Below are 25,487 nucleotides of genomic sequence, written 5' to 3'. Positions count from 1 at the left end.
GTCTACCACGACTAGTAGCTGATTTGGTCACATGAGTTCAATTGGGCGGCGGTGGCTTGTTGGGCCGGAGGGTCCTGTTGCCGTGCTGTATCTCTAAGTAAAGATTTTAAAAAACAATGTCAAGTGAGCAGAAATTGAATCTGTGACGCACTGGGCAGGCATGAAGAAAAAGAGGTTTAGTTTTACTTGTCACGTGGACATTGAAACATACAGCGAAATGTGTCATTATGCATCAACAACCAACAGAGTTCGAGGATGTGTTGTGGGCAGCCCGCAAGTGTCAGCCCATAAAGCACGCCCATAACTTCCTAACATTAAGCAGCATGCCTTTGGAATGAGGGAGGGAAACAGAGCACCCCAAGTAAACCCACGTTGCCGCGGGGAGCATGTACAAACTCCCTGAAAAGGCTCTGGTGACATTTAAGAAGTATTTTAGTCCAGCATTTGAATAGAAGACTACCAGCCAGGAGTTGATAAGAGGGATTGTTGTAGATGGGTTCTCAGAGGGTAGTACATACCCGATGAGCAGAAGGGCCTGTTTCTGTATGTCTCTGTGAAACTATACTGTCAGACTGCAAATGTACCACTTTTGACACTGAGCAGAGCCTGCTGGGCTGAAGTTGTGGCAAGAGTACAGCTTGCGTTAATCCCCTGAGAGGAAAATTAGCTATGGACACAAATGTTAATTGTTTATTGACAGAAAAATATTTTATAAACGTTCAATCACTTTTTTTTGCTTTGAATCGAGCCTCATCTAACCTCCAAAGACAGAAATGAGCAGAAATGTGGTTTATTTCAGCTCGGGAATTGGGGACCTTGAGCTGTGTCAGCCAGGCAGACTGGGATCATATTACCTGCCCTAGACCTGCTTTCAACAGAGAGAATTCCCATGGGCAGCAGGTCTGTGATCACTCTTCACAAAATGCTTCATGAAATGGAGAACACTTAAGAATTTATTTTACACTTGAATCTTACCTTTTTAAGGTTCAAGATTGTTTATTGTCATTCTTCAGCACGCACATGTAAGGGAGAACAAAATCATCATTACTCTGGATCTGATGCAGCCTAAAAAAGTACAATAAGAATTTACAGTTAGATTATTTTTAGTAATCAATGATAAACAGGCATATTTTCTTTTAATCCCAATGTACAACCATTGATTAAAGTTGATTGTTGCCTCTTCAAAATTTTAACTTGAAATGCTCTATGGAAATTGGTTCTTCTGTCCGCTTAACCAAATGCTAGGAGTGATTTACAGCAGTCTATTAACCTATATCTTTTGCCAGAGTGGTCTTGTCTAGAAATACAGCGCTGCACATGTGCAGGTGAAAACCAAAATTAGGTGAAGTTGGTATTGGGAAGATTGGAAGCAAACCTCCATGGCAAAATCTGTGTGAGAATTGTGTGGTTTTGGCTGAAGGGTTCCCTTGTCCAAGCACAGGGAATTCTGCAGGTGCTGGATATCCAGAGTGGCACGAAAAGAATGCTGGAGGAACAGCACGTCAGGCAGTATCTATGGAGTGGCTGAGACTATTCACCAGGACTCATTCAGGTCTCATCGTCAGTCCTGCTGAAGGATCTCAGCCCAAAACTTCAATGGTTTATTCCTCTCCATAGATGCTGCCTGACCTGCTGAGTTCCTCCAGCATTTTGTGTGTTGTGCGTGTTGTTCCTGTCCGAGCTTCACCTCATTACGATTACACTCTGATGATTTCAGTCATCTTGGTTCCCGGTCTGTAGCGTTCTACATTTTCCTTGAATGCTTTTATTTCTGGCAACTTAAGATGTTTGAGTTTAGACCAGTCAGCGTGTGGGATTCCCCCCAAAAATCTGGGAGCTCCCAATGTGGAAACCAAATCCTCCTTAACTTTTGCATTTCTTCACTAAGGAATATTTAATCCCAAGATATAACCATTGATTATACCTGAAGTTGATTATCAACTCTTTAAAAACTTGCATGGAAACTGTTCCTTCTGCCCATTGATGTATCAACCATTGAAAAATCAATAGAAATCATCACGATTAATGAAGTACAACAATGAATGGGGATAATAGGTTAATCTTGATGATAATAAGTTTCGAGCAGGGGTGCCCAATCTGGGGTCCATAGACCCCTTGGTCAATAATGAGGGTCTATGGGAAAAAATTTTGGCTACCCTTGGTTTGGAGGGATATGAGCCGAGTATGGAGTTGATTGGTTAGTACCATGGTTGGGATGAGTGAGTTTAGAACCAGGATCAGGTTTATTGCTACTGATATTCGTCATGACATTTGTTGTTTTGTGGCAGCAGTATAGTGCAGGCATAACAAATTTACAATATTAAAGAAGTATGGAGGAGGAATAGTGAGGTAGTGCTCATGGGTTTGTTGCTTACTGCCTGATACACTGCTGGCACCTAGGGCAGCAGTGAAGAGCCTCCCTCACTGTCAGTCTATACCATCGCACACAGATGTAGAAGGATTCTTCGTTGCTGTTTCCATAACAATTTTTTGACCAATCAGAGATGTTAGCTTCGAGCTAAACCCTCGAATCTGGACCACTCTTACCCTTTGACCTGTTTGGTGTGGGTGACCCTACCCAGAGCCAAAGTTCAAGGCCCTGACTCCAGCCATCATAGCTCTCTGGGTCGTTGAGGCACACAAACTCCAAACCCTACATCAAGGTTGTGGTCCTCTTGAAGATCATGGGTTCATGAACCATTCAGAAATCTGATGGCAGAGGGGAAGAAGCCGGTCTTACAATATTGAATGCACATCTTCAGGCTCCTGTTCCTCCTTCCTGATGGTAGTAATGAGTCCCCACAGTGAGGGCCTATAATGAGCCACTGGGTTTTGAAGATGTCCTTCAAAAGGCTGTGGGATGGGTGGGGGGGGGGGTGGGGCTTGTGCCTGTGGTGGAGCTGGCTGGAACTACAATCCTCTGAAGCCTCTTACTATCCTGTGCATTGGTGCATCCATACCAGGTGGTGAAGTAACCAGTCTCAATGCTCTCCGCGATTCATTTTGTAGAAATCCTTCAAGCTGGGTCGAAGGATCTGATTCAAGCTGTATTTCTATGGTTCTATTAATTACCACCTCCTGATTCTATACGGATTCCATTTAGTCCCCAACTTTTCCATCATTCCCCAGATTCTTCCCTCACCTACAGACCAGGTGTAGCCCTGTGTTCTCCTATCTTGTGCCTGAAAGGTGCTTAGAGATGGGGCAAGTGGTCTAGCGAAGGAATGCCAGAGCTTAGAAAGAGATAAAGGCATGGCCATGCAGAGCGATGGAAATCAGGAAGGTACACGGCTTCAGAATTGGAAAACTGTAAGATGTGTTCAAGTTGGAGTGAAAAGCAGCGGTTAGGCAACGTGAGTGTTCATTTTGATATTGAGATACTGGGACGAGAAGCAATAATAGGCCAGTGAGACAAGTGGGTAAATGATATTTGGCATGAGTTAGGACGCAAGACTATAATTAAAGACAGGCTAGTATAACAAATAAATCCAGTTGGTCAATCGGTAATGTCCACGATCCATCTCAGCAGTCTAACATTGTGGTGCAGAAAACCAACCTATTTTCTCTACACACCCAACTCTCCTGGACAAGGACAGAAAGACCAGTCAGTGGGATCCCAACTTGTCTCTGCCTTGTCGAGATCAGGCAAGACGAGGGAGGTTGGTAATTGGCCCTGGCATGTGCAGCCCAAACAGTACAACAGGTCCGTCATTTACTCAACAGCCCACTTGAATAGCTAAGAGAAGGACCACAGAAATCCAGGAGGATTTGGTTTCCACTTTGGAGGTTCGCAGTATTTTGGGGAATTCAACACACCGACTGAACTGAGCCCAGACATTTAACTTGCCAGACATAAAGGCATTCAAGGGAAATGTAGGACATTGCAGACCAATTATCAGAGCTCAACTGTAATCAGGTGAAGCTTGAACAAGGATAACAAGCGCATTACACAAAATGCTGAAGGAACTCAGCATCAATAGAAAGGAATAAACCATTGATGTTTCTGGCTGAGATCCTTCATCAGGGTTGGTAATAAGACCTGAATGAGTCCTGGTGAAGGGTCTCAACCGGAATTGTTGGCCGTTTATTCCCCTCTGTAGAAGCTGCCTGACCTGCTGAGTTCCTCCAGCATTTTCTATGTGCTACTCTGGATTTCCAGTATCTGCAGAATCTCTAGTACTTGGACAAGAAAATGCTTAAGCCCAAAACCACATGCTTCTCATACAGATTTTGGCCTTGGGATCTTGATTCCAAGCTCCCCGATGACCCATTTCACTTGATTTTTTTCCTCTGGACATGTGAAGTGCTGTATTTCTGGACAAATCTACCCTGGTTTCCTCCCACAGGCCAAATGTATAGGCTAATGTATTACTGCCTGTTATGCCATTGACATTTAGGGCAGCAATGAAAGTCCTCCATCTCTGGTGGTGTTCAGGGCTTCCTTCATCATCTCCATTGCTTTCTCTTGGTTTTCACTATTGTTAGTCTTGCAAGTCCCGAGGGGAGACTCAGGAATACAGTTGCACTCAAATGTAGAAGGATTCTTCTTTGCTGATTCCTCCAGACATCCATGACTCCACTTGGTGAGGTCAGGTATGAGTGGATGGGAGACAATGCAACCAGACATATGAGACACATACAAAATGCTGGAGGAACTCAGCAGGCCAGGTAGCATCCATGGAAAGACATCAGGTCTTGTAAGACAAAATGAAACTGACAAACTGCATTAGATTCGTCTCTGCCATCTCATTTCTGAATGGACGTTGATCCCATGAACACTACCTCACTACTTTTTATTTCTATTTTACACTACTATTGAATATATACTTACCGTAATTTTTCTCAATGATTATTTATTGCATTGTACTGCTGCTGCAAATGTAACAAATTTCATCTCATATGCCAATAATACTAAACCTGATTTTAATTACTCTGTTGTCCAAAGCTTTCATGCTGCCAAAAGTTCTTTTACTGTTTCCAATAGTGCATTTGCCTAAAAGCACAATCATTGGTTTAAGTTAATTAAAACCAACATTACTTAGAATGAAGTTGACAAATGAATATTTATCTTTTTAGTGGAAGTTGGTGGCCGGTTCAAATGCTGGAAATCAGATGTAGATACATCCAGCTTCCAGTAGCACCGTTGGACTTCGTTCTGCGAGACCTGTGATTATAAATTATTTATTTTTCTAACTTCCCACCTTCAAAGTTCTTAATATCTTCATGTCCCCAAGTCCATCTTCTTTAGAATTCTATCCTTTCAACATGCTGAGCATAAGATCTTTAGATAACAGAAGCAGTTCACTCAGGACCGTCCCACCATTCTGTATGATTGTGGCTAATCTACCACAGGCCTCAATTCTTCTAATGTACGAGCTTCCCATTGCCCTTAGTCCCACAATCTTTCAAATATGTACTTGGGTCTTCTTTAAGTTTTCCCAATGTTCCGGCCTCCCCAAATCTTTGGATCAGGGGTTCCCAACCTTTTTTATGCCATGGACCAATACCATTAAGCAAGGGGTCCATGGAACCCAGGTTGGGAACCCCTGCTAGACTGGGTAAAGAACCCCAAAAGATTGCAAAAAGAAATTCGCGTGTACCTCAAACACTACCTTTGAACAGGTTCCATTGTTTTGTAACATGGCTATCTGTGGGAAGACAAATCTCAGGGTTGTATACGGCATACATACTTTGATAATAAAAGTACTTTGCACCTTTGAACATCCAGATATCTTGTCTCGCAAAGAAGACAGAACAGTACAGCACATTACAGGCCCTTCAAACCACGGTGTTTTGCCCTCTTAACCGACTCTAAGATCAGGTGAACCTGTCCCTCCCACATAGCCCGCTATTTCTCTCTCCTCCATGTTTCAATCTAAGACTCCCTTAAATGTTCCTAATGTACCTGCCTCCACAGCATGGCAGCATGTTCCTCATGTAAGCCTTCATGTACTCTCATGATGTTACATGTTTCTGTAAGATGTTGTAACTTTATCAAACTCTGGTTTGGTCACATCTGGAGTACTGCATACAGTTCTGGTTGCCCCACTACAGGAAGGATGCTGAGGCTTTGGAGAGGGTGCAGAAGGGGTTTACCAGGATGCTGCCTGGTTTAAAGGGTATGTGCTGTCATGAGAGGCCGGATAAACGTGGGTTGTTTTCCCTGGAGCAGCGGAGCTTGAGAGGAGGTCTGATGGTGGTTTATCAGATTATGAGAGCCACAGGCAGAGTAGACAGGGAGTATCATTTTTCCCAGGGGTTGAAATGTCTAATACCAGAGGGCATGCATTGAAGGTGAGAGGGGGTAGGTTCAAAGGGGATGTGAAGGGTAAGTTTTTTACTCCAAGAGTGGTGCGTGCCTAGAATGCGCTGCCTGGTATGGCGGGGGAGGCAAATACATTAGAGGCTTTTAAAAGACATTGGATAGGCACATGGAAGTGTGGAAGATGGAGGGATGTGGACAGTGTAGGTAGGAGGGATCAGTGTCTGGGTGTTTTTGATTTGCTTTTCAGCTGGTTCAGCACAACATTGTGGGCTGAATGGCCTGTTCCTGGGCTGTACTGTTCTTTGTTCTATGTTCTAAGATCACCCCTCATTCCTTTGAACTCCAAAGAGCATGGATCTAATTTTATTAGCCCCAGTTTTTCACATTTCTGTATCAGATTAGATCAGCCATATTTCACCAGCTTTTTTATTGCTTACTTGGTCTCTTACAATCCTCTTTCTAATAATAAAAAAATTCTGCTGACTTATTATCCAAATTTACAAAACTGGTCCTTATAAATGGCAGCAAAGAATTCAAATGCTCCATTTAGCTCCAAAAGACCTCAGAGCAAAGCAACCACCCAGAGGGTAATAATTACCTCTGAAGAATTCAATGCATGTTTGAAAGGGCAAGAGACTGACAGCATGTAGAAAACAGGAGGGGTTAAGCTAAGGTTAATGCCTTGAAAGAGAGCAATTTGGGGACCAGAGGAAACTATTTGGTAAGCAGAGTCTGAAGGGCCTTGAGGGTACTAGTGGACAAAGCAGATGAAATTTAACAGCGAGCATCGTAAAGTGATACATTTTGGTGGGAAGAGCAAAGCGAAGCAGACAATCTAGACCAGAGGTTCCCAACCTGGGGTCCACGCACCTCTTAGTTCATGACAGGGATCCAGGGGGTTGTTGTGCGAATGAAGAATGAATTCACCGGAGAATAGTGCTGGTAGGTATGAAGCAGCCTCTTTATTCAAGAAAACAAGATACAGCAGGCTTCATATGGAGTCCCTTTCAGTTGGGAAAAGGTCTGGCTGTCCCATGCTGCCTGATATTTTATGTGCTAAACAACAAAGGACAATTCCATATTTACAATACATCCACAATGCTTTCTTTAAAACTACACACAAACTTCACACCTCCTGATTCGCACCCACACCACAGTCATCTAAATGAATTTTAATCAGCATTGTCTGGTCTGTGATTCAAGGCTTTTAGGAACCTATTGTTCAGAGCTGCATTTCAAATTCAATCTACAATCTATCTTCAGATTTGAAGATTGGTGGCTGAAGTTATTTGCTAGATGTGCTCAACCCAAAAATTGCTCTAACACAGGACATTAAAAAAAGGTTGGGAACCCCTGATCTACAGACTGTATTTCTAAAGGACACACACAATTAGAGAGAGGTGACGTTAGATGTACGGGAAAGTTGCAAGTTGAGAAAGGAGGATCCTAGTCTTTTGCCCAAACCAACAGTTCACTGATGTTTAGCATAATTTACGATGCATGAACTTAGTCAGTGACAGCATGGCTTTGTGCAAGGGAAGTTGTGCTTCACAATTTGATTGAGGAGGTGACGAAGATGATTGATGAGCATTGGGAAGTGGATTTTGTCTACGTGGACTTTGGTAAAGCATTTGACAAGGTTCTGTATCCTTCATAGTAGGCTGGTCTGGAAGATAGACACATGGGATCCATGGTGAGTTGGCAACATTGGCAGATTGGCTGGGGCAGAGAAGACAGAGGGTAGTGACGGAGGGATTTGTTTTGGCCAGAGGTCTATGACCAGTGATGTTCAGCAGGGATTGGTGCTTGGACCTCTGTTGCTAGTAATATACTCTCAGTGCCCACTTTATTAGGTACACCTGTACACCTGCTCATTAATGCAAATATCTAATCAGCCAATCATGTGGCAGCAACTCAATGCATAAAAGCATGCAGATATGATCAAGAAGTTCAGACCAAATATCATGTGGAGATCTAAGTGACTTTGTGGAATAATTGTTGGTGCCAGATGGAGCGATTTGAGTATCTCAGAAACTGCTGATCTCCTGGGATTTTCATCCACAACAGTCTGTATGGTTTACAGAGAATGGTACAAAAAAGGGGGGAAAATATCCAGTGAGCGGCAATGCTGTGGACAAAGACACCTTGTTAATGAGAGAGGCCAGAAGAGAACTAGAACTAGGGGACATAGCCTCAAGATTCAGGGAAGTAGATTTAGGACAGAGATGAGGAGGAACTGCTTTTCCCAGAGGGTGGTGAGTCTGAGAAATTCTCTTCCCAATGAAACAGTGAAGGCTACCTCAGTAAATATATTTAAGACAAGGTTGGATAGATTTTTACGTAGTAAGGTAATTAAGGGTTATGGGGGAAAGGCAGGTAGGTGGAGGTAAGTCCATGGCCAGAGCAGCCATTATATCATTGAACGGCAGAGAAGGCTCAACAGGCCAGATGGCCTACTCCTGATCCTGTTTCTTGTGTTCTTATGTAAGAGAACAACCAGACTGGTTCAAGGTGACAGGGAGGCAACAGTAATTCAGCTAACAACAGTGGTTTGCAGAAGGGCATCTCTGAACACACAACATATCATACTTTAAAGTGGCTGGGCTACAGAAGTGGAAGACCACTCCCAGTTCCACTTCTGTACCTAATAAAGTGGCCTCTGAGGATTATGGTTTGGATAAAAAATGTAGGTGGGCTGATTAGTAGATTTTCATTCAACATAAAATATTGGTAGATGGTGTAGAACGAGGAAGATTGTCAAATGGTACTGCGGGAAATAGGTCAATTGGGGACCTGGGTGGAGAAATGAAGATGGTTTAATGCAGACAATGGTCAAATGCAAAATAAAGTGTACGTTAAGTGGAGGAATGATGTTCAGAGAGAACTTGGGGAGCAAGTCCATGGTTTATGAAAGTGGCAACACAAATATAGTGTGGTGAAGAAGGTAAATGGCATTCTTCTTTTCTACAGTCGGACACATGAGTATCAACGTTCTCAGGCCATGTTGCAGCTATATAAAATTTTGTTAAGACCATATTTGGAGCATTTTGTACAATTCTGGTCACCGTGTTGTAGGAAATACTTGGAAAAGGGTCTGAAGTTGTTCTCCAGAATGTTGCCTGGATTAGAGAGTATTAGCTGTAAGAAGAGTGGACAAACTTGAATCATTTTCTCTGGAGCATCAGTGCTTGATAGGAGTATAAATATTATGAGGGGCATAGATACACTTTGATAATCAATACCTTTTTCTCAGGGTGGAAAATGTTTTTTATTTGTACAGTTGGTCTTCTTTTGAACGTTGGTTGCTTGTCAGTCTGTGTTAGTGTGTAGTTTTTCATTCAGCTATTGTATTTCTCTTTTCTTCTGTGATGCCCTGTAAGGAAATGAATTTCAAGGTGGTGACATCTACGTACTTATAAATTTCACTTGAACTTTGAACTTTAAAGATCAAATATCGGAGGGCATAGATTTAGGGTAAGAAGGGGGAAGTTTAAAGAAGGTGTGCAAGGCTATTTCTTTACTCCGGAAGTGGTAGGTGCAGGGAACACACTGTCAGAGCAGGAGGTAACAGCAGGTATGATAGCACCATTTAAGAGGCATTTAGACGAGTAGATAAACAGGCTGGGAACTGAAGGATGTGCAGGAAAATGGGATTAGTTAGGTTGGCGTCATAGTCAGTGCAGAGCTGAAGTGTCAGTTCTACGCTCCAAGTTTTCTGATATCCTTTTAGTAATGCTGTACCATAGCAAAATGTGAATTAGAGCCAAAGTTAGCAAACCTTCCTTGCCACTTGACCCATCCCAACCCAGCGACCAAGAGTGACAGAAGGAACAGCTTCAAAAAATGCCAAAACAGTGTGAAGGCATCCGTGGACAAGCCGGACTTATTGTGGAGGTGCACTGACCTGTGCTCACCAGGGTCTAGGCTTTGCTTCCTGCGCTGTGTTGGGTTAGCCGATTGCATTTGGAATGTGATATCCAGAGTATTGGCAAGAGAGGGTTAAACATTCCAATTTGGGATGTGCCCTGGCTGTCTGAAAGAACGCAGGACAGTAGAAGCAGGAGTATGCCACCCAGCCCATCAAGGCTGCCCTGCCATTTGGTTGACCTACCCCAGGCATCTTCTCTTCCGTGCCAGTTCCCTATTGCCCCGGGTTCGCCGATGTTTCAGAAATTTAACCACTTGCGCTTTAAATATTCCTCTGTACGTCTTCCCCGTGGAATGTGTGGGTTTTACCCCGAGTGCTCTGGTTTTCTCCCACAATCCAAAGATGTACCGGGTAGGTTAATTGGTCACTGTCCTGTGATCAGGTTGGGGTTGAAATCGGGGTTATCAGGGTTCGCTGGGGTGGTGAGGCTTAAAGGGCCGGAAGGGCCCGCTCCATGCTTTATCTCTAAGTAAATAAATAAAAATAAGTTAATTTGGCAGGTCAGGCAGCATCTATGAAGGGAAATGGCCAGTCAAAGCTTTGGGTTGAGACCCTTCTATGGACTCGTCTCATCCAGTGCCCTTTCACCAGGCTAATTCCCAGATTCAGAAAATCGTCCAATCAAGAGAGGCTAAACAAGTTGGGTCTAGATTCTTTGGAGTTGAGAAAATGAGATGTGATCTTACTGGGGGCCTATAAGATCCAGAGTATGCACCACATGATAATTGCGGAGATGTTTTCAATATTGGAACGGTCTCGATATAGTAAGAGGCTATACAGTAAGAGGCTCATCATTTAAACTGGAGGTGCACAGAAATTACTTTCTGCAAATGGTTGTGAATCTCAGAACTTTTCTACCTCATGAACTGTGAAGGCCAGATCATTAGAAGAATTCAGGGTAGAAGTAGTGAGATTGTGGTGAACCTCTGGAGTTTTCTACCCCAGTGAATTGTAGAGATCAGATTATTTGAAGTATTCAAGGTGGAAGTGGAGAAATTTTTGAAACGTCAGCTAACCCAGGGCAATGGGGAGCTGGCACAGAAGAGTTAGTGCCAACAGCAGAGATGAAGAGAAAGGGGGATACCTTGCTCACAGAGAATCTGGGACACTGAAAATGCAAACAGCAACAACAAGCTTATTTTGGAAAGATCTCAATATGTATTAAAATGTCTGTTTATTTGGTATCTATATGAAAATGATGGATGAACACATGTTTACCTTCGTTCCTATTTTCCCCTCTTGTCTTTGCAGCCATGACTGGACTCGTAGTTCCCCCGATGTGAGACTGTTCTCTCCTGTCACTAGTTCGCATTCCAAGGAGCAAAGTTCACCCTCTATGAAAACAGCATCACCAGAATCAACAGCTGTCAAAAATATTAGCAGCCTTCCCTCGGAAGTGGGAGCAAAGCTAACGTACTTTGTTGCCTGAACTGAACAAATTCCCCACAGCATTGTAGAAAACTCGGCTTCATCCATACTTAAGAAACCTCATACCCAAGGAAGTGAGGGCAAAAGGTGGTGGCGGGAGAGACAGAACAAGGTTGATGGGTGGGCGTGGGTGGGTGGGTGGGGGTAAGAAATCTTTAAAAAATTGCAATTTTCTATTTTGTATAATGGTTAATGTGGCAATTTTATCAGCTTAACCCTTTGGATAAGAGCTGGCTTACGAACTAGATATTGAAGTAAAAGATTTTTTTTTAAATGCAGCTGAATAAAGTGTCAATAGATGGCTTGTTGTGAGTGGTAACATTAGAAGTTAAAGGTTTAAGAAAATTTGCAGTACTTTAAAGAAGCGGCATCCTTTATTGTCAGATTGTCTAGGCTGTGACTATTGAACATTAAGATGGTGCAGGGCTGTCCTGAGGTTAATATGCTTTTCAGCATCTGCCCTTGTGATATTCAACCATACTGACCACAGGGCATTGTTGTCTCAGTTACAGGTCAGCTGAACTTGGTTAGGATTCTGATGTGGTTATGTATTTGGACTCAGTTCTCCTGGGCTAGGGAAGGAAAATCGATTCAACCTAGACACGTGCACCCTGTCCAAGATCCTCCCCAAATAAACAACATGTCTACCATTTCTCTGGTCTGCGTGGCAGGGCCAAAAGCTGGCTACCTGTCTGTGGTACCTCTGTACAACACTCCTGAGTCTATAAGGTGTGTAAGTTGCGTGACTGTGAGGCAGAAATTCGTGTATTTTGCATGTGAGATCCTTGAATGAGGGTAGTGCGCATGTGTGGGCGTGCTTGGTGTGTGTGGCGTGTGCTCAAGACACATGTGTGTGGTGAATGTAATCTGTGCATGGTACGGGTTGAGTATTTGGTACATGTGTATTTTGTGTGGTATGCATGTGTATCTATGCAGTATGTGTGTTGTCTGTGTTTTGTGTGTGTGTGTGTGTGTGTGTGTGTGTGTGTGTACGTGTATGTACCAGCGTGTGTGTGTATGTATGAGTGTGTGTGGTGGGATGCACAGAGGTGAGCAGTTGTGTGCATGCAGGATTAGATTTGACCCTCACATCTTCAGGGTTTGCCCCATTTAATGAGGCACTCTGTCTAGGTTGATACACTGTCGCCCACTTTTCAGAGCTCTGAGTTTGTTTGACTGCCCCCCACCCCCCATAACACTTCACACTCCAGGTGGGTTAAAAAGGGGGTGGAGGAGAGGAAGAATTATTTACTGAATCTCGAGATTGTAGTCTATGTCTTTCATCTAAAAAATGCAGTAGTGTTGTAAAAATTGTTTCAGACCTAACAGGCAGATTTGTGGTGACCTATCGAGCGTACAAAGTAGAAAGAAACTGTAGGGATGGGTCCAAACTTCTAGCTTGGATAAGGTGAAGGTTGTCCACCCCCTATAAGGACGAGATAAAGTGTGTGGAGCTGAAGGTTGATCATTAACTGGATTTGAGTTGAATTAATTGGATGAGTTGTCAAAGTAGAGGTCATTGTCAAATGCACAAGTACCTATCTGCACAGGTGCAATGAAAAACTTACTCATAGGTACAGAGCATCAGATAAGCAGCATTCACAATGAAAAGTGAATTAAACATGCTATACACACATTTTACAAGAAAAAACACAAATAGAACAAGAAAAATCTTTGTATTAGTGCAAATGATAGAAGTGGCAATAATATCACTGTACTATGCTGGCTGTTGGTGTTGTGGCACCCTCACCGGACTTCGAGACAAATGGTCTGGGGTTCGAATCCAGTCGCATGCTTTCCATCTGTGCTGGGTTAAGTGTCGAGCTAGCAACTCGATCTCATAAAAAAGCAAACAAAAAATGCTAACGGAACGACAAGGTTGCCGGCCAATGCGCCACAAGGCGCAGAAAGGTACAACAATACCGCCATACTGTTGTGATTAGAGTTGTGCAGGGTTAGTTCAAAAACCAAATGGTTGAAGAGGAGTAGCTGTTGTTGAACCTGGTTGTGTGAGACTTCAGGCTTCTGTACCTCCTGCTTGATGGTAGTTGTTAGGATAATCCATTAGTTAGGAAATAGCATTTTTGACCTGGAAGTATTTGGTCCTGTCATGGGGTAGAGGTCAAAGAGCTTCCTCCCATTCCCAAAACCCTCTTCTATCGACAAACATTAACGTCAATACAAGTTATCTGAAATTACTTCCTTGGCTCCAAGCAAGACACCTATGACAATTATAGGGCAAATGTAAGCTCAGAACATTTCAGCAATAATTGTGAGGCTGAAGGTTGTAGGAGATGTGATATTGTGCATGTCAGAGAGAGCTTCAGTTGTGTATAAGATACTGGAAGTATTTTTCTGGATAGTTGTTCTGTTCAAAACCTCCTCCAGAACATGTGCAAATAACTCCTTGCCAAGAGTTACCATTGGTCCATAAAGTCTCTTTGATAGATCCCTAGTGTATGCAGATAAACTGACGCACTGATCCCCTCTCTCCAAAATATAGTGCTTGACTAACTGTGGAGGCGAGCGAGACAGGGGCTTGAGATAAACATTGGGAAAGGCTTGTATCCATTAAATCAGCTAATGGAATAATTGTATTCATCTGAAATTCCTCACTGCAGTGTCATTCCAAGACCTGTGAGTTGAGACAAAGGATGTACCTTCCAATTTGAAAGCCCAATCTCTTCCACATGACAATTGGCCTCCAGCAGGTGAACTGAAGTGGGTTCTGTCACTCTGTATATAGAACATTGTACAACACAGAACGGGCCAGACATCAGTATGATGTTGTGCCAAATTAATTAAGCTAATGCTGCCTAATCCCTTCTGCTCACACATGGTCCATATCCCAGCACTCTCTGCATATTCATGTGCCTATCTAAAAGCTTCTTAAATGCCTCTACTGTACCTGCTCCCACCACCACCCCTGACAGCACGTTCCAAGCACTCCATGCCCTGTGTTTGAAAAATTTACCCCACTCATCTATGAATCATCTTCATCTTAAAAGCATGCCCTTTAGTATTGGTCATCTACACTTCTCAGAAATTTATAAACTTAGACCATAAGAATAGGAGCAGAATTAGGCCATTTGGCCCATCAAGACTGTTCATCCATTTCATCATGGCTGATCCATTTTTTTTCTCAGCACCGGTCTCCTGCCTTTCCCTATATCCCTTCCTGCCCCTGACTAATTAAGAGCTATCAACCTCTGCCTTAAATATACCCAATGACCACAGCTGCTCGTGGCAAAGAATTCAAGAGATTCACCACTCTCTGGCTAAAGAAATCCCTCCTCATCTCTATCTGGTCTCCCCTCAGACTCTAGTCTGAGGAAAACAACTCTAGTCTGTCCAAACTCTTTTTATAGTACGTGCCCTCTAAACCTCTTCTGAACTCTCTCCATAGCCTTCACACCCTCCCTAGAATGGGGTGAGTCGATCAAAATGAAACGGAACTGAGCCTGTAACTTACTGTATAATTGTTAGCTGAAAAAGAAAAGAAAATGCTAGAAATAGTCCTTTGTACTTCAGATCCGCCATAGTCCTTTCCCTATATGGAGAATAGTGTTCCTACATTTGTACATTCAAACTCAAGCCCACCCTTTGCACCCAGGAGACAGAGGATAAAAGATGGTCAAAGCTAGTCTTCCAAAATCAAAACGAGCTTGCTGGAAATTCACTGTAAGTGAGACAGTAAGGGAAGGGGAGAAATCCATGTATGGGGAATGACATTTTGATAGATCAGGAATGAATGATGCTCCGACACAAAGCAGTTCTTTCTATAATATCCGCCAAGACAGATCTTCTTCTCACTTCAGCTCTGCTTCTTTCTAAGCTCCGAGTCTAGTTGTCCTCCTCGTCCTTTCGAAACCAGGCCTCTTTCCTTCACAGGGCATTCAGCTCTGCTACTCTTTAGCCACAATGTTTGTTCTCAGAATTCTAGACTGTCGTTTCCCCGAGCCCTGCACAGTGCCTGTTTAGCTTTGTCTCCCCCCCCACTGTTCTTTACATTCTTAGTGGTAGCCAGCATTGTAGCTCTCTTCAACAGACATTGACTGGCTGTTGGGGTGTTAGATGGGGGATAATGGCACCCCCGTCCTTCAAAACTAATAACTTTGATGTGTTTTGTATGTGGTTATGAATAGAGTCTGACATATGTGTTTTTTTTGCTGGGGGGGGTTGGGAAATCTGTAATGAAATATTTATATAACCACTGTGTTGAAATTTTGTAATGCAGTACGATGCAAAGGGAAAATTTATTCCTCAGAAGAGATTTCTTTTGTAATAATTTTGTTGCACCTTTTGTTTTTATTTTGCATGTGCGATCCATGTAATTCTGGAACATAAACGCTTGTATCCCTTAATATTTCGTAAGGTGATTCAGTATATTTTTGTCTGCTAGCTTTGCGGTTCAGTTCAGCGAGCAGGGATCTGCTTGGCAGACTGAAATACCTGCTTAATAAGCATTGCGGGGTGGATGGGTCTCTGGTTCAACACCTGAGGGGTCGTCTCCGGAGAAGGGGGGCTACTGTGCGCTGTCACACTCACTCTGACTCCAGGCTGGGTGAGAATTATACAGGCCTCCATCCCAGTGCCCTGAACCAGAGAGAGAGAGAGAGAGAGAGAGAGAAAGAGAGAGAGAGAGGGAGAGGGAGAGGGGGGGGGGCATCCTTACACAGTGCCCCGGCTTACACCTGAAGATTAGCGATGGGTGGGGTACTGGAGAACAGGGAACTATCCCTGGAAAACTACACCCTCCACCACCAACCCCAGAAGGAGTCAATACCTTCAGAAAAGGGGGCAGCAAAGGTTGTGAGGAGACAATGAAAATGTGTTGAGAGAGAAAAGAAAACTATTTCTTTATGCAATTTTCATAGAAAAACTGGCTATTTTTTTGTCATTCTGATGCCTGTCCTGTTGCCCATGTGTAGCCAATATCGATTTTTAAAACCAGAAAATGCAAACGTTTTTATGTTTGTAAAAAGTTAAATTATCTGGAAAAAGAAAAGTTTTGAATAAAAAGTATTGGAATCAGAATGCCTTCTTTTCAGTTGGTATCAAACATTCTGGGATTAGTGTGGAACAACTCTCCTTGTTCTATTTGCAAAGTGGCTCTCATCAGCTCTCCTAATGTAGCTCATCCACAGAGTGAGCTTGACAATTCCCCATCACGACGCAGTTTCAATCCAGGAAGGGTTCACAGTAGATCGTGTACAGTTTTGGTTACCACATTCACAGGAAAGACACAATTAAGCTGGAACGGATGCAAAGAAGATAAACGAGGCCTCACCGACCTGCGGTATAGCGAGGGTTTGGGCAGGCAAGCACTTGGAAGGTAGAAGACTGAGTGCTGACCTTATAGAGGTGTATAAAATCAAGAGGGACATAGGTAGAGTGAATGCACATAGTCTGTTTCTCAGAGAATCATTATCTAGAGGGCATAGATTTAAGAGGAGAAAGATTTAAAACGGACCTAAGGGGTAATTCCTTCATACAGAGGGTGAAACGTATATGGAAGAAGCTGCTAGAGGAAGAGGTGAGCAGGTACAATAACAACATTTAAAAGCCACCTGGACAGGTATAGAGAGGAAAGGTTTCAAGGAATATGAGCCAAAACGGAGAAGTGGGTCAGCATGGATGAGTAGGGCCGAAGGGCCTGGTTCTATACTATGTTATGACACATTCATTTTATTGGATTAAAGGGATAGCGATTTCTCCTTCCAGTAAAAAAAAAATCCCTTCCCCTTCCCTCTTCTTCGATTCTTCACACTGGCCTCTCACCTCTTCTCACCCGCCCATCACCTCCCCCTTGGTCCCCTCCTCCTTCCCTTTCTCCTATGGTCCATTCTCTTCTGTTTGCTTTTCCTCCTCACCTGGCTTGACCTGTCGCCTTCTAGCTAGCTTCCTCCTCCTCCCCAAACATTTTTACTCTGGCGTCTTCAGTCTTCTTTCCCAGCCCTGAAGAAGGGTCTCAGCCCAAAACATTGACTGTTTATTCATTTATCCATTATTAAAGGGATCTTCCATTCCTTTGGACTAGTCTAGGCTTCTGGGGCTGTGCAAGAGTGATTTTATCTTTGCCTGGTCGGTGTTGTATCCAATGCCGCAAAGATAGTGCCACACAGAGCTATTACTAAATATGTTTTATTTATTTATTGAGATACAGCGCGGAATAGGCCCTCCGGCCCTATGAGCCGTGCCCTCCAGCAATCCCAATTTAACCCTAGCCGAATCATGGAACAACTTACCATGGTCAATAAACCTAACAACCAATACGTCTTTGGAGGAAACCCAAGCGCCCAGAGGAAACCCGTGCAGTTATGGGGAGAGTGTACAATGGGGGGATATGGGTCAGAGTCTCTGCACTGTAAAACCCTGTGCTAGCCACTATGCTACCACGCCATCCAGCAATCCCCCGATTTAACCCTACCCCAATCATGGGACAATTTACATTGACCAATAAACCTACCAACTGGTACATCTTTGGACTGTGGGAGAAAACGCATAGTGGTTATGGGGAGAAAGTACAAACTCCTTACAGGCAGCGGCAGCAATTGAACCTGGGTTGCTGGTACTGTAATTCAGCTCTAAAGTAGTTGAATGGTGAAGTTAGCAGTGGTTAAATTGTCAGGACAGTAGATATCAAAAGGTGCCCAGAAGTGTGTTGGATCCTGGTGACTTTGCGAACCAAAGATTCTTCGGAAGTTAAAAAAGAGGCATAAACCTTTTTTGCCCATGGCCATTTATTAGATGCTATAAAAGCAAAGAAAACAGACAAAGAATAAACAAGTTTTGGTCATCCTACTAAAACTAGTCTCAGACTAGACCAAACAACAAGAGATTCCAATGATAGCAATAATCTACAAAACAGGCAGGTTCAGTGCCGTGACACCTATTGCAGAGCAACTTGTCAAAGAATAAAGAATCAGCTATAGTACAGTTACTGAAAATTTCACTGAACAATTACATGTATATTTGGGGATTACATACAAATACAAGCAAACAGGACAAAGTCTGCAGATGCTGGAAGTCCAGAGCAACACACACAAAATGCAGGAGGAACTCAGCAGGTCAGGCAGCGTCTATGGAGATGAACAAGTAGTCGATGTTTCAGGCCGAGACCTTTCTTCATGACTGGAAAGGAAGGGGGAAGATGACAGAATAAAGAGGAGGGGAGCAGGGGAAGGAGGATAGCTAGAAGGTGATGGGTGGGTGGAAAAGGTAAAGGGCTGGAGGGGAAGAAATCTAATAAGAGAGGACAGTAGATCATAGGAGAATGGGAAGGATGAGGGGAACCAGGGGATGTGATAGGCAGGTGAGAAGAAGTAATAGTAAAGGTTAAGCTATGAGAAAAATAACAATTTTACACTCAACTCCAACAAGTGCAATTGGAGCATAAATGGGACTAGCAGTCTGAATGGAGAAGATGTGGTGGAGCAGGAAACATGAATTAAGAATCAATACAGGGGAAATGGAGTCTGAAACCAGCACAGGAAAAGTGGGATCACCAGGAGCAGTGGGAGCTGTCATCTAGGCTGGGAAAATGGGATTGAGTATCTACATTTGAAAATGGAGTCAGGGATCCATGTGAGAATGTTGAGACTTGGACATGGGAATAGGGATTTTGAATTAGTGCTAGAAAAATGGGTCTTGATTCTGTACAAGGGAAATTTGGCCAGAGTGCTGTCCAGGTAAAGTAACATCAATGAGGTATGGAGCTCAATTGTTGGTGCTGAGATCGGCGTGATTGTCCGTGGACGAGGGAGAGGAGCGTCGGCCAGGATCCTGACTGGGAACAACTCCTGTGAACACATCTGGTCACACCTCAGCTATGAACAACTCAGTGGAGCTCATTCACACTGAAGACTTACACAGCCATAAAGTAACAGGGAGCAAGGGAAGGTCACGTTTCCATACAACTAGATTCAAATTCACGTTCAGATTTATTCATCACAAGCACTTCAAAACAGATAAGAAGATCACAAGGCCATAAGATATAGCAGCAGAATTAGGCCATTTTGGCCCATCAAGTCGGCTCCACCATTCCATCCTGACTGATCCATTTTCTCAGCCGTATCCCTTCAAGCCGTGATGAATCAGGAATCTATCCACCTCTGCCTTAAATATATGTAAAGACTTGCCCTCCACGGCCGCCTGTGACAATGTAATCCACAGGGTCATCACTCCTTGGCTAAATAAATTCCTCCTCATCTCTGTTCTAAAAAGACACCCCTCTATTCTGAGGCCATGTCCTCTGGTCCTAGACTCCCTCACCATAGGAATAATCTCTCCACATCCACTCTATCAAGACCTTTCAACATACAGTAGGTCTCAGTTAGGTCACCCCCTCATTCTACTGAATTCCAGTGAGTACAGGCCCAGAGCCATCAAATACTCTTCATGTGATAAGCCTTTCAATCCTGGAATCATTTTTGTGAACCTCCTTTGAACACTTTCCAAAGTCAGCACATCCTTTCTTAGTTAAGGGGGCAAAAACTGTTCACAATACTCCAAGGCCTCACCAGTGCTTTATAAACAAGCCCTTTTGCCACCCACCCACCCACTCACAAACACAGTCAGGCCTCCACCACAGGACATTCATTGCCACAGATGACTGCTGAGGCTAAGTCAGTGGGTATATTTAAAGCAGAGATCGATAAGTGCTTGATTAGTAAGGGTGTCAAAGGTTATACGAGAAGGCAGGATAATGTGGTTGAGAGGGATAATAAATCAGCCATGGTGGAGCAGACTCAATGGGTTGAATGGCTTAATTTTGCTCCTATCTTATGGACAGTTACAGCTTTCCCCTTCCACAACCATGCCAGCAAATACCTTGGGAGTGTTCAGTACTCTTAGAATGGACTAGCACAGAGAAAGGCCCTTCATTCCACCAAGTCCATGCCAAGCATCGAGTGCCTAATTACTCTACCTCTCTTGTCCTTGCCAACCAGCCCATGAGCCACTGCATCCAACACATCATTCTCTGCAACTTCCACCATCTTCGAAGGGATCCTGCCAAACACATCTTTACTTCACTCCCCTCTTTACTTTCTGCATGGATCCAGGGATCAGTCCCTCCATTCATTCCCCCCCCCCCACTAATCACCCTCACATCACCTATCCCTGTATGTGGCCAGAGTGAGACACCTGTCTATACAGCTTCTCCGTCACCTCCATTTGGTTCCAGGTGAAGCAGCATTTCACCTGTGAATCTGCTAAGGTCACCCATTGTGTCCAGCGCTCCCAATGCGGCCTCCTCTACATCAGTGAGACTTGTTGTATACTGGGGTTCCGCTTTGTCGAACACATCCACTCCATCCACCAAAAGCGGATCTTCCCAGTGCCCAAACATTTTAATTATGATTCCCGTTCTGACATGTTGGTCCATGGCCTCCCCTTGTGCCACAATGAGCCCACCCTCAAGGTAGGGGAGCAACACCTTATCTTCCATCTGGGTAGCCTCCAACCTGATGACATGAACATCGATTACTCCTTCCAGTAACAGAAGTCCTGTCCCCTCCCCTCTTCTTCTATTCTCCTCTGGCTTCTTACCTCTTCTCACCTGCCTATCACTTCCCCCTGGGTCCCTTCCTCCTTCCCTGTCTCCTGTGGTCCACTCTCCTCTCCTGTCAGATTCATTCCTCCCCAGCCCTTTACCTTTCCCGCCCACCTGTTTTCACCTATTGCATTCTAGATAGCTCACCCCCACCCCCACCCACCACCATCTTTTCATTCTGGGGTCTTCCTCCTTCCTTTCCAGTCCTGAAGAAGGGTCTAGTCCTGAGGAAGCAACCGTTTGTTCATTGCCATGGATGCTGCCTGACCTGCTGAGTTCCTCCAGCATTTTGTGTGTGTTTCTTTGGATTTCCAGCAAAGTGCAGCCTTTCTTGTGTTTAATCCAATACGAATCCTCTTCATTCCCACAACCACATAATCTTCTCCAAGATTCTACCACTCACCTACTATCAGTGGTCAACCAACTTACCAGCTTGCATGCCTTTGGAATGTAAGAGGACACCAGAGCTTTCAGAGAAAACCCACAAGCCCAAAGGGAGAGCATGCAAGCTCCACACTGACAGCATCAGAGGTCAGGATCGAGCCCGGGTCCCTGAAGATTTGAGACAGCTGCTCTACCAGCTCCACCAATTTGGTGGCCATTAACCTTGCGTATCTTGATCTACTCTCCCACTGGTTTTGGCTTGGCTGGACTGGAGCCAGGGAGTGAATCAGATGTTCAGTGAGATTACACCCCATGCTAACTCTGGTAGTCAAGAACCAGAACTGGAGAGTCTTTGAGCTTTAAATTGGAACAAATCATTTTCTTGATCAATGGAAGAAGCTTCCACTTTCCAGAAAGTCCACCGGAGCTTCATCTCCTGACTTGGCCCGTCCTCTGATTGGTCTACCTAACTTGGACATCGAACTAATGACATCAACTTTAAAGTTCCTGTTCTTGCAGCCACAGTGGGCTGGGTTGGGAGAAAGGGAAACTGGACTGAGGATATGCGGCTTGAGTATTGCCAGGGTTGTGAAAAATTCTGTGCATCAAGTGGCCAGGTGGAACATACCCTCCTGTGCACATGTGACACTACAGGGAGGTCCCCCATCATACACACACACACACACACACACACACACACTCACACACACACACACACACACACACACACTCTCTCAGATATAGACACACGCGTGGCTAAGTGATTAAGGTGTTGGTCTAGTGATCTGAAGGTTGCTAGTTCGAGCCTCAGCTAAGGCAATGTGTTGTGTCCTTGAGCAAGGCACTTAACCACACATTGCTCTGTGACAACACCGGTGCCAAGCTGTATGGGTCCTAATGCCCTTCTCTTGGACAACATCGGTGACGTGGAGAGGGGAGACTTGCAGCATGGGCAACTGCAGGTCTTCCATACAACCTTACCCAGGCCTCAGTCATCATCAGAAATTGATGGACAGCCGAAGAAGAAGAATAGACACACGCATATACATAGACGTATGTAGACACTTTTGCATACACACACACACACCCTCGCATGCTTTACAACACAATCTGGCAGACACACATACATTCACACATATAATCACACACACATAATCCAAAACACATGGTGCAAAACACTCTCTCAAACAAATATACACATTGGTACATACACTCATATACACACACACATACACTTAGATTTCAAAGACTCCAAATACATTTATTATCGAAATATGTAAGCTAATACAACCTTGAGATTCGTCTCCTTTACAGGCAGCCGCAAAACAAGAAACCCAAAGGAACCTCATTAAAAAAGACCAACAAACACCCATTGTGCAGTGGGAGAAAAAAACAAATTGTGTAAACAATAAAAACAGCACTTAAAACGAAAGTGAGTCGGTAGACACGAAGCCTGGAGCAGCCAGAGCAGGCCACAGCCTCCACCTCAGTCCAGTGCAGAGCAGAGTGAAGGTTGCAGAACAGCGAGCAGAACTGGCCTGACCCAAACGTCGAGTTGCTCCCCACTCCAGGCCCCGAGTCCTGTCGCATTGATGTACTCTGCCTGTGGTACTCAGCCTGGACCCCACCACCCTGTTTAGGACCGTGACTTGACATTTCCAAATTGGCCCAGCACTTAAGTGGATCAAACGTCTCTGGTGGTGTAGGTGGACAGGCTCCGAAACTCCTCCTTTTCTCTGCTTGCTTCGACTCTGACTCCGTGCCAAACAAACCTCGACCTCACTCCCACACACATGCTTCGACCCTCGACTCAGCCTCGCTTTTGTTCACGATGAAGATTTACCATGATTTTTACCCAAAAAGTGTTATTGATAAAGTATTTAGTTGTATTTCTTGCTTTGTACACTGCCAGTCAGTAGTTGCTCGTCCTAAAACTCACCACCTGAAACTCACACACACAGGCAGTATACCCATCCTATCCCCCCCCCCCACACAAGCAGACAAACACACTAAACATGTATTACACTCACATGATATACATATACAGTCACTCATAGCCGCAGAAACACCACAAAACTCATTCACATGTATACTAATGGACATCCATCTAACTCCCACGCACTCACGCGTGTGCTAAAGCTAATAAGCCCCACATCTGCCTAAATAGACATGCACAAGTCCAATCAGAGATCCTGGAAGTGCTTTATGAATTGAATGCATTTGTTCTAACTTCAGAGGGACTGAGGGAAGAGGTGGGCCTTTGACTGCTGAAAGCAAGTTCTCCAGTGCAAGAGAGGAAAAGGGTTAGAGGTGAATTAATTGTCCAGATTTGGAGGACTGCGCAGATCTTGGAGTACTGAGGGACAGAGGAGGCTACAGGGATACAGAGCAGCGGAAGCTCTGGGGGGATCTGGAGCGGACTGGGGGAGGTGCATGGGGTAAATGAGACAACTGAGCTGGGAGTCAAAGTAAGTCAGCAGCACTATGAGGGATTGGGAGTGCCAATGTGGAGCGAAAGGTCCTAGTAAAGATTCCACTTTCTACGATGACACGTGAAATGAGTTTCCTCGATGCTATTCTTCATTTCATTTATCAGTTATCATTACATGCCATGTTGTATGACGTAGGTGATCATGGCCTTGAGCATGATTCTCCTGGGCAAATTTTTCTACAGAAGTGGTTTGCCATTGCCGCCTTCTAGGCAGTGTCTTCACAAAACAGGTGAACCCAGTCGTTATCAATACTCTTCAGATATTGTCTGCCTGGCGTCAGTGGTCACATAACCAGGACTTGTGATATGCACTGGCTGCTCATACGACCGTTCACCACCTGCTCCCGTGGCTTCATCTGACCCTGATGGGAGGGGAGGGAAGAATGGGTTTAAGCAGGTGCTACATCTTGACCAAGGGTGACCCTCAGACTAGCAGAGGAAAGGAGTGCCTTACACCTCCTTTGGTAGTGATGTATCTCCATCCCCACCACCCGCATTTGTCAGGACATCCTCCTTTTCACCTTCCTCAAGGCCACCCATGAGATCTCCTCCATTCAGTTTCAAAGACACAAGCTGCCTCTTCGGTAACCTCTAGTGCAGGGGTTCCCGACTTTTTTATTCGATGGACCCCTACCATTAACCGAGTGGTCTGTGGCCCCCAGGCTGGGATGCCTGCTCTGGAGGGATGGTGTTCACCCATTGCTCAGTCCTTCCTCTGTAGAACCATTCCCTCTCCAACATCAACATCCAGGGTGCAAGGCGTGGGAAAGTGAGAGCAGGTGCAGAAGAGAGATTGAGGGACTGGTAAACTGGTAAATTCGTTTATTAATGTCACTTAAACCAAGGTACAGGAAAATCAACACACACAAGATACTGGAGGAACTCAGAAGGTCAGGCAGCATCAATAGAACTGAATAAGCAGTCAACGTTTCGGGCTGAGACCCTTCTTCAGGGCTGAGAAGGAAGACGGAAGATGCCAGAGTAAAAATGTTTGGGGAGGAGGAGGAGGCTAGCTAGAAGGCAACAGGTCAAGCCGGGTGAGGAGGAAAAGCAAACAGAAGAGAATGGACCATAGGAGAAAGGGAAGGAGGAGGGGACCCGGGGGAGGTGATGGGCGGGTGAGAAGAGGTGAGAGGCCAGTGTGAAGAATCGAAGAAGAGGGAAGGGGAAGGGAAATTTTTTTTACTGGAAGGAGAAATCAATATTCATGCCATCAGGTAGGAGGCTACCCATAAACACAAGAAAGTCTGCAGATGCTGGAAATCCAAAGCAAGATACACAAAATGCTGGAGGAAATCAGCAGGCCAGGCAGCATCCGTGGGAACAAATAAGCAGTCAATGTTTCTGGCCGAGACATTTCTTGGGCCTGAAATATTGACTGTCTACTCTTTTCCACAGATACTGCCTGACCTGCTGAGTTCCTCTAACATTTTGT

General features: G+C 44.4%; 1 protein-coding gene across 1 annotated transcript in view; it reads left to right on the top strand.

The window, feature by feature from the left end:
* The window catches only part of LOC132391060 (transcription factor COE2-like), a 314,392-nt gene extending 302,658 nt beyond the window's left edge, over positions 1–11,734 (top strand). Inside the window, exons 16-18 of the mRNA XM_059963792.1 lie at positions 800–900; positions 5,077–5,166; positions 11,445–11,734. Of these exons, the coding sequence (XP_059819775.1) occupies positions 800–900; positions 5,077–5,118 (143 nt within the window). The 3' untranslated portion in view covers positions 5,119–5,166; positions 11,445–11,734. The remainder of the gene's footprint in view (positions 1–799; positions 901–5,076; positions 5,167–11,444) is intronic.
* The last annotated feature ends 13,753 nt before the right edge of the window (positions 11,735–25,487 follow it).

Source organism: Hypanus sabinus, chromosome 1 (assembly GCF_030144855.1).
Source record: "Hypanus sabinus isolate sHypSab1 chromosome 1, sHypSab1.hap1, whole genome shotgun sequence".
NCBI classification, from domain to species: domain Eukaryota; kingdom Metazoa; phylum Chordata; class Chondrichthyes; order Myliobatiformes; family Dasyatidae; genus Hypanus; species Hypanus sabinus.
Note: the sequence above shows the minus strand (reverse complement) of the source record. Positions and strands in the feature narration are given on the sequence as shown.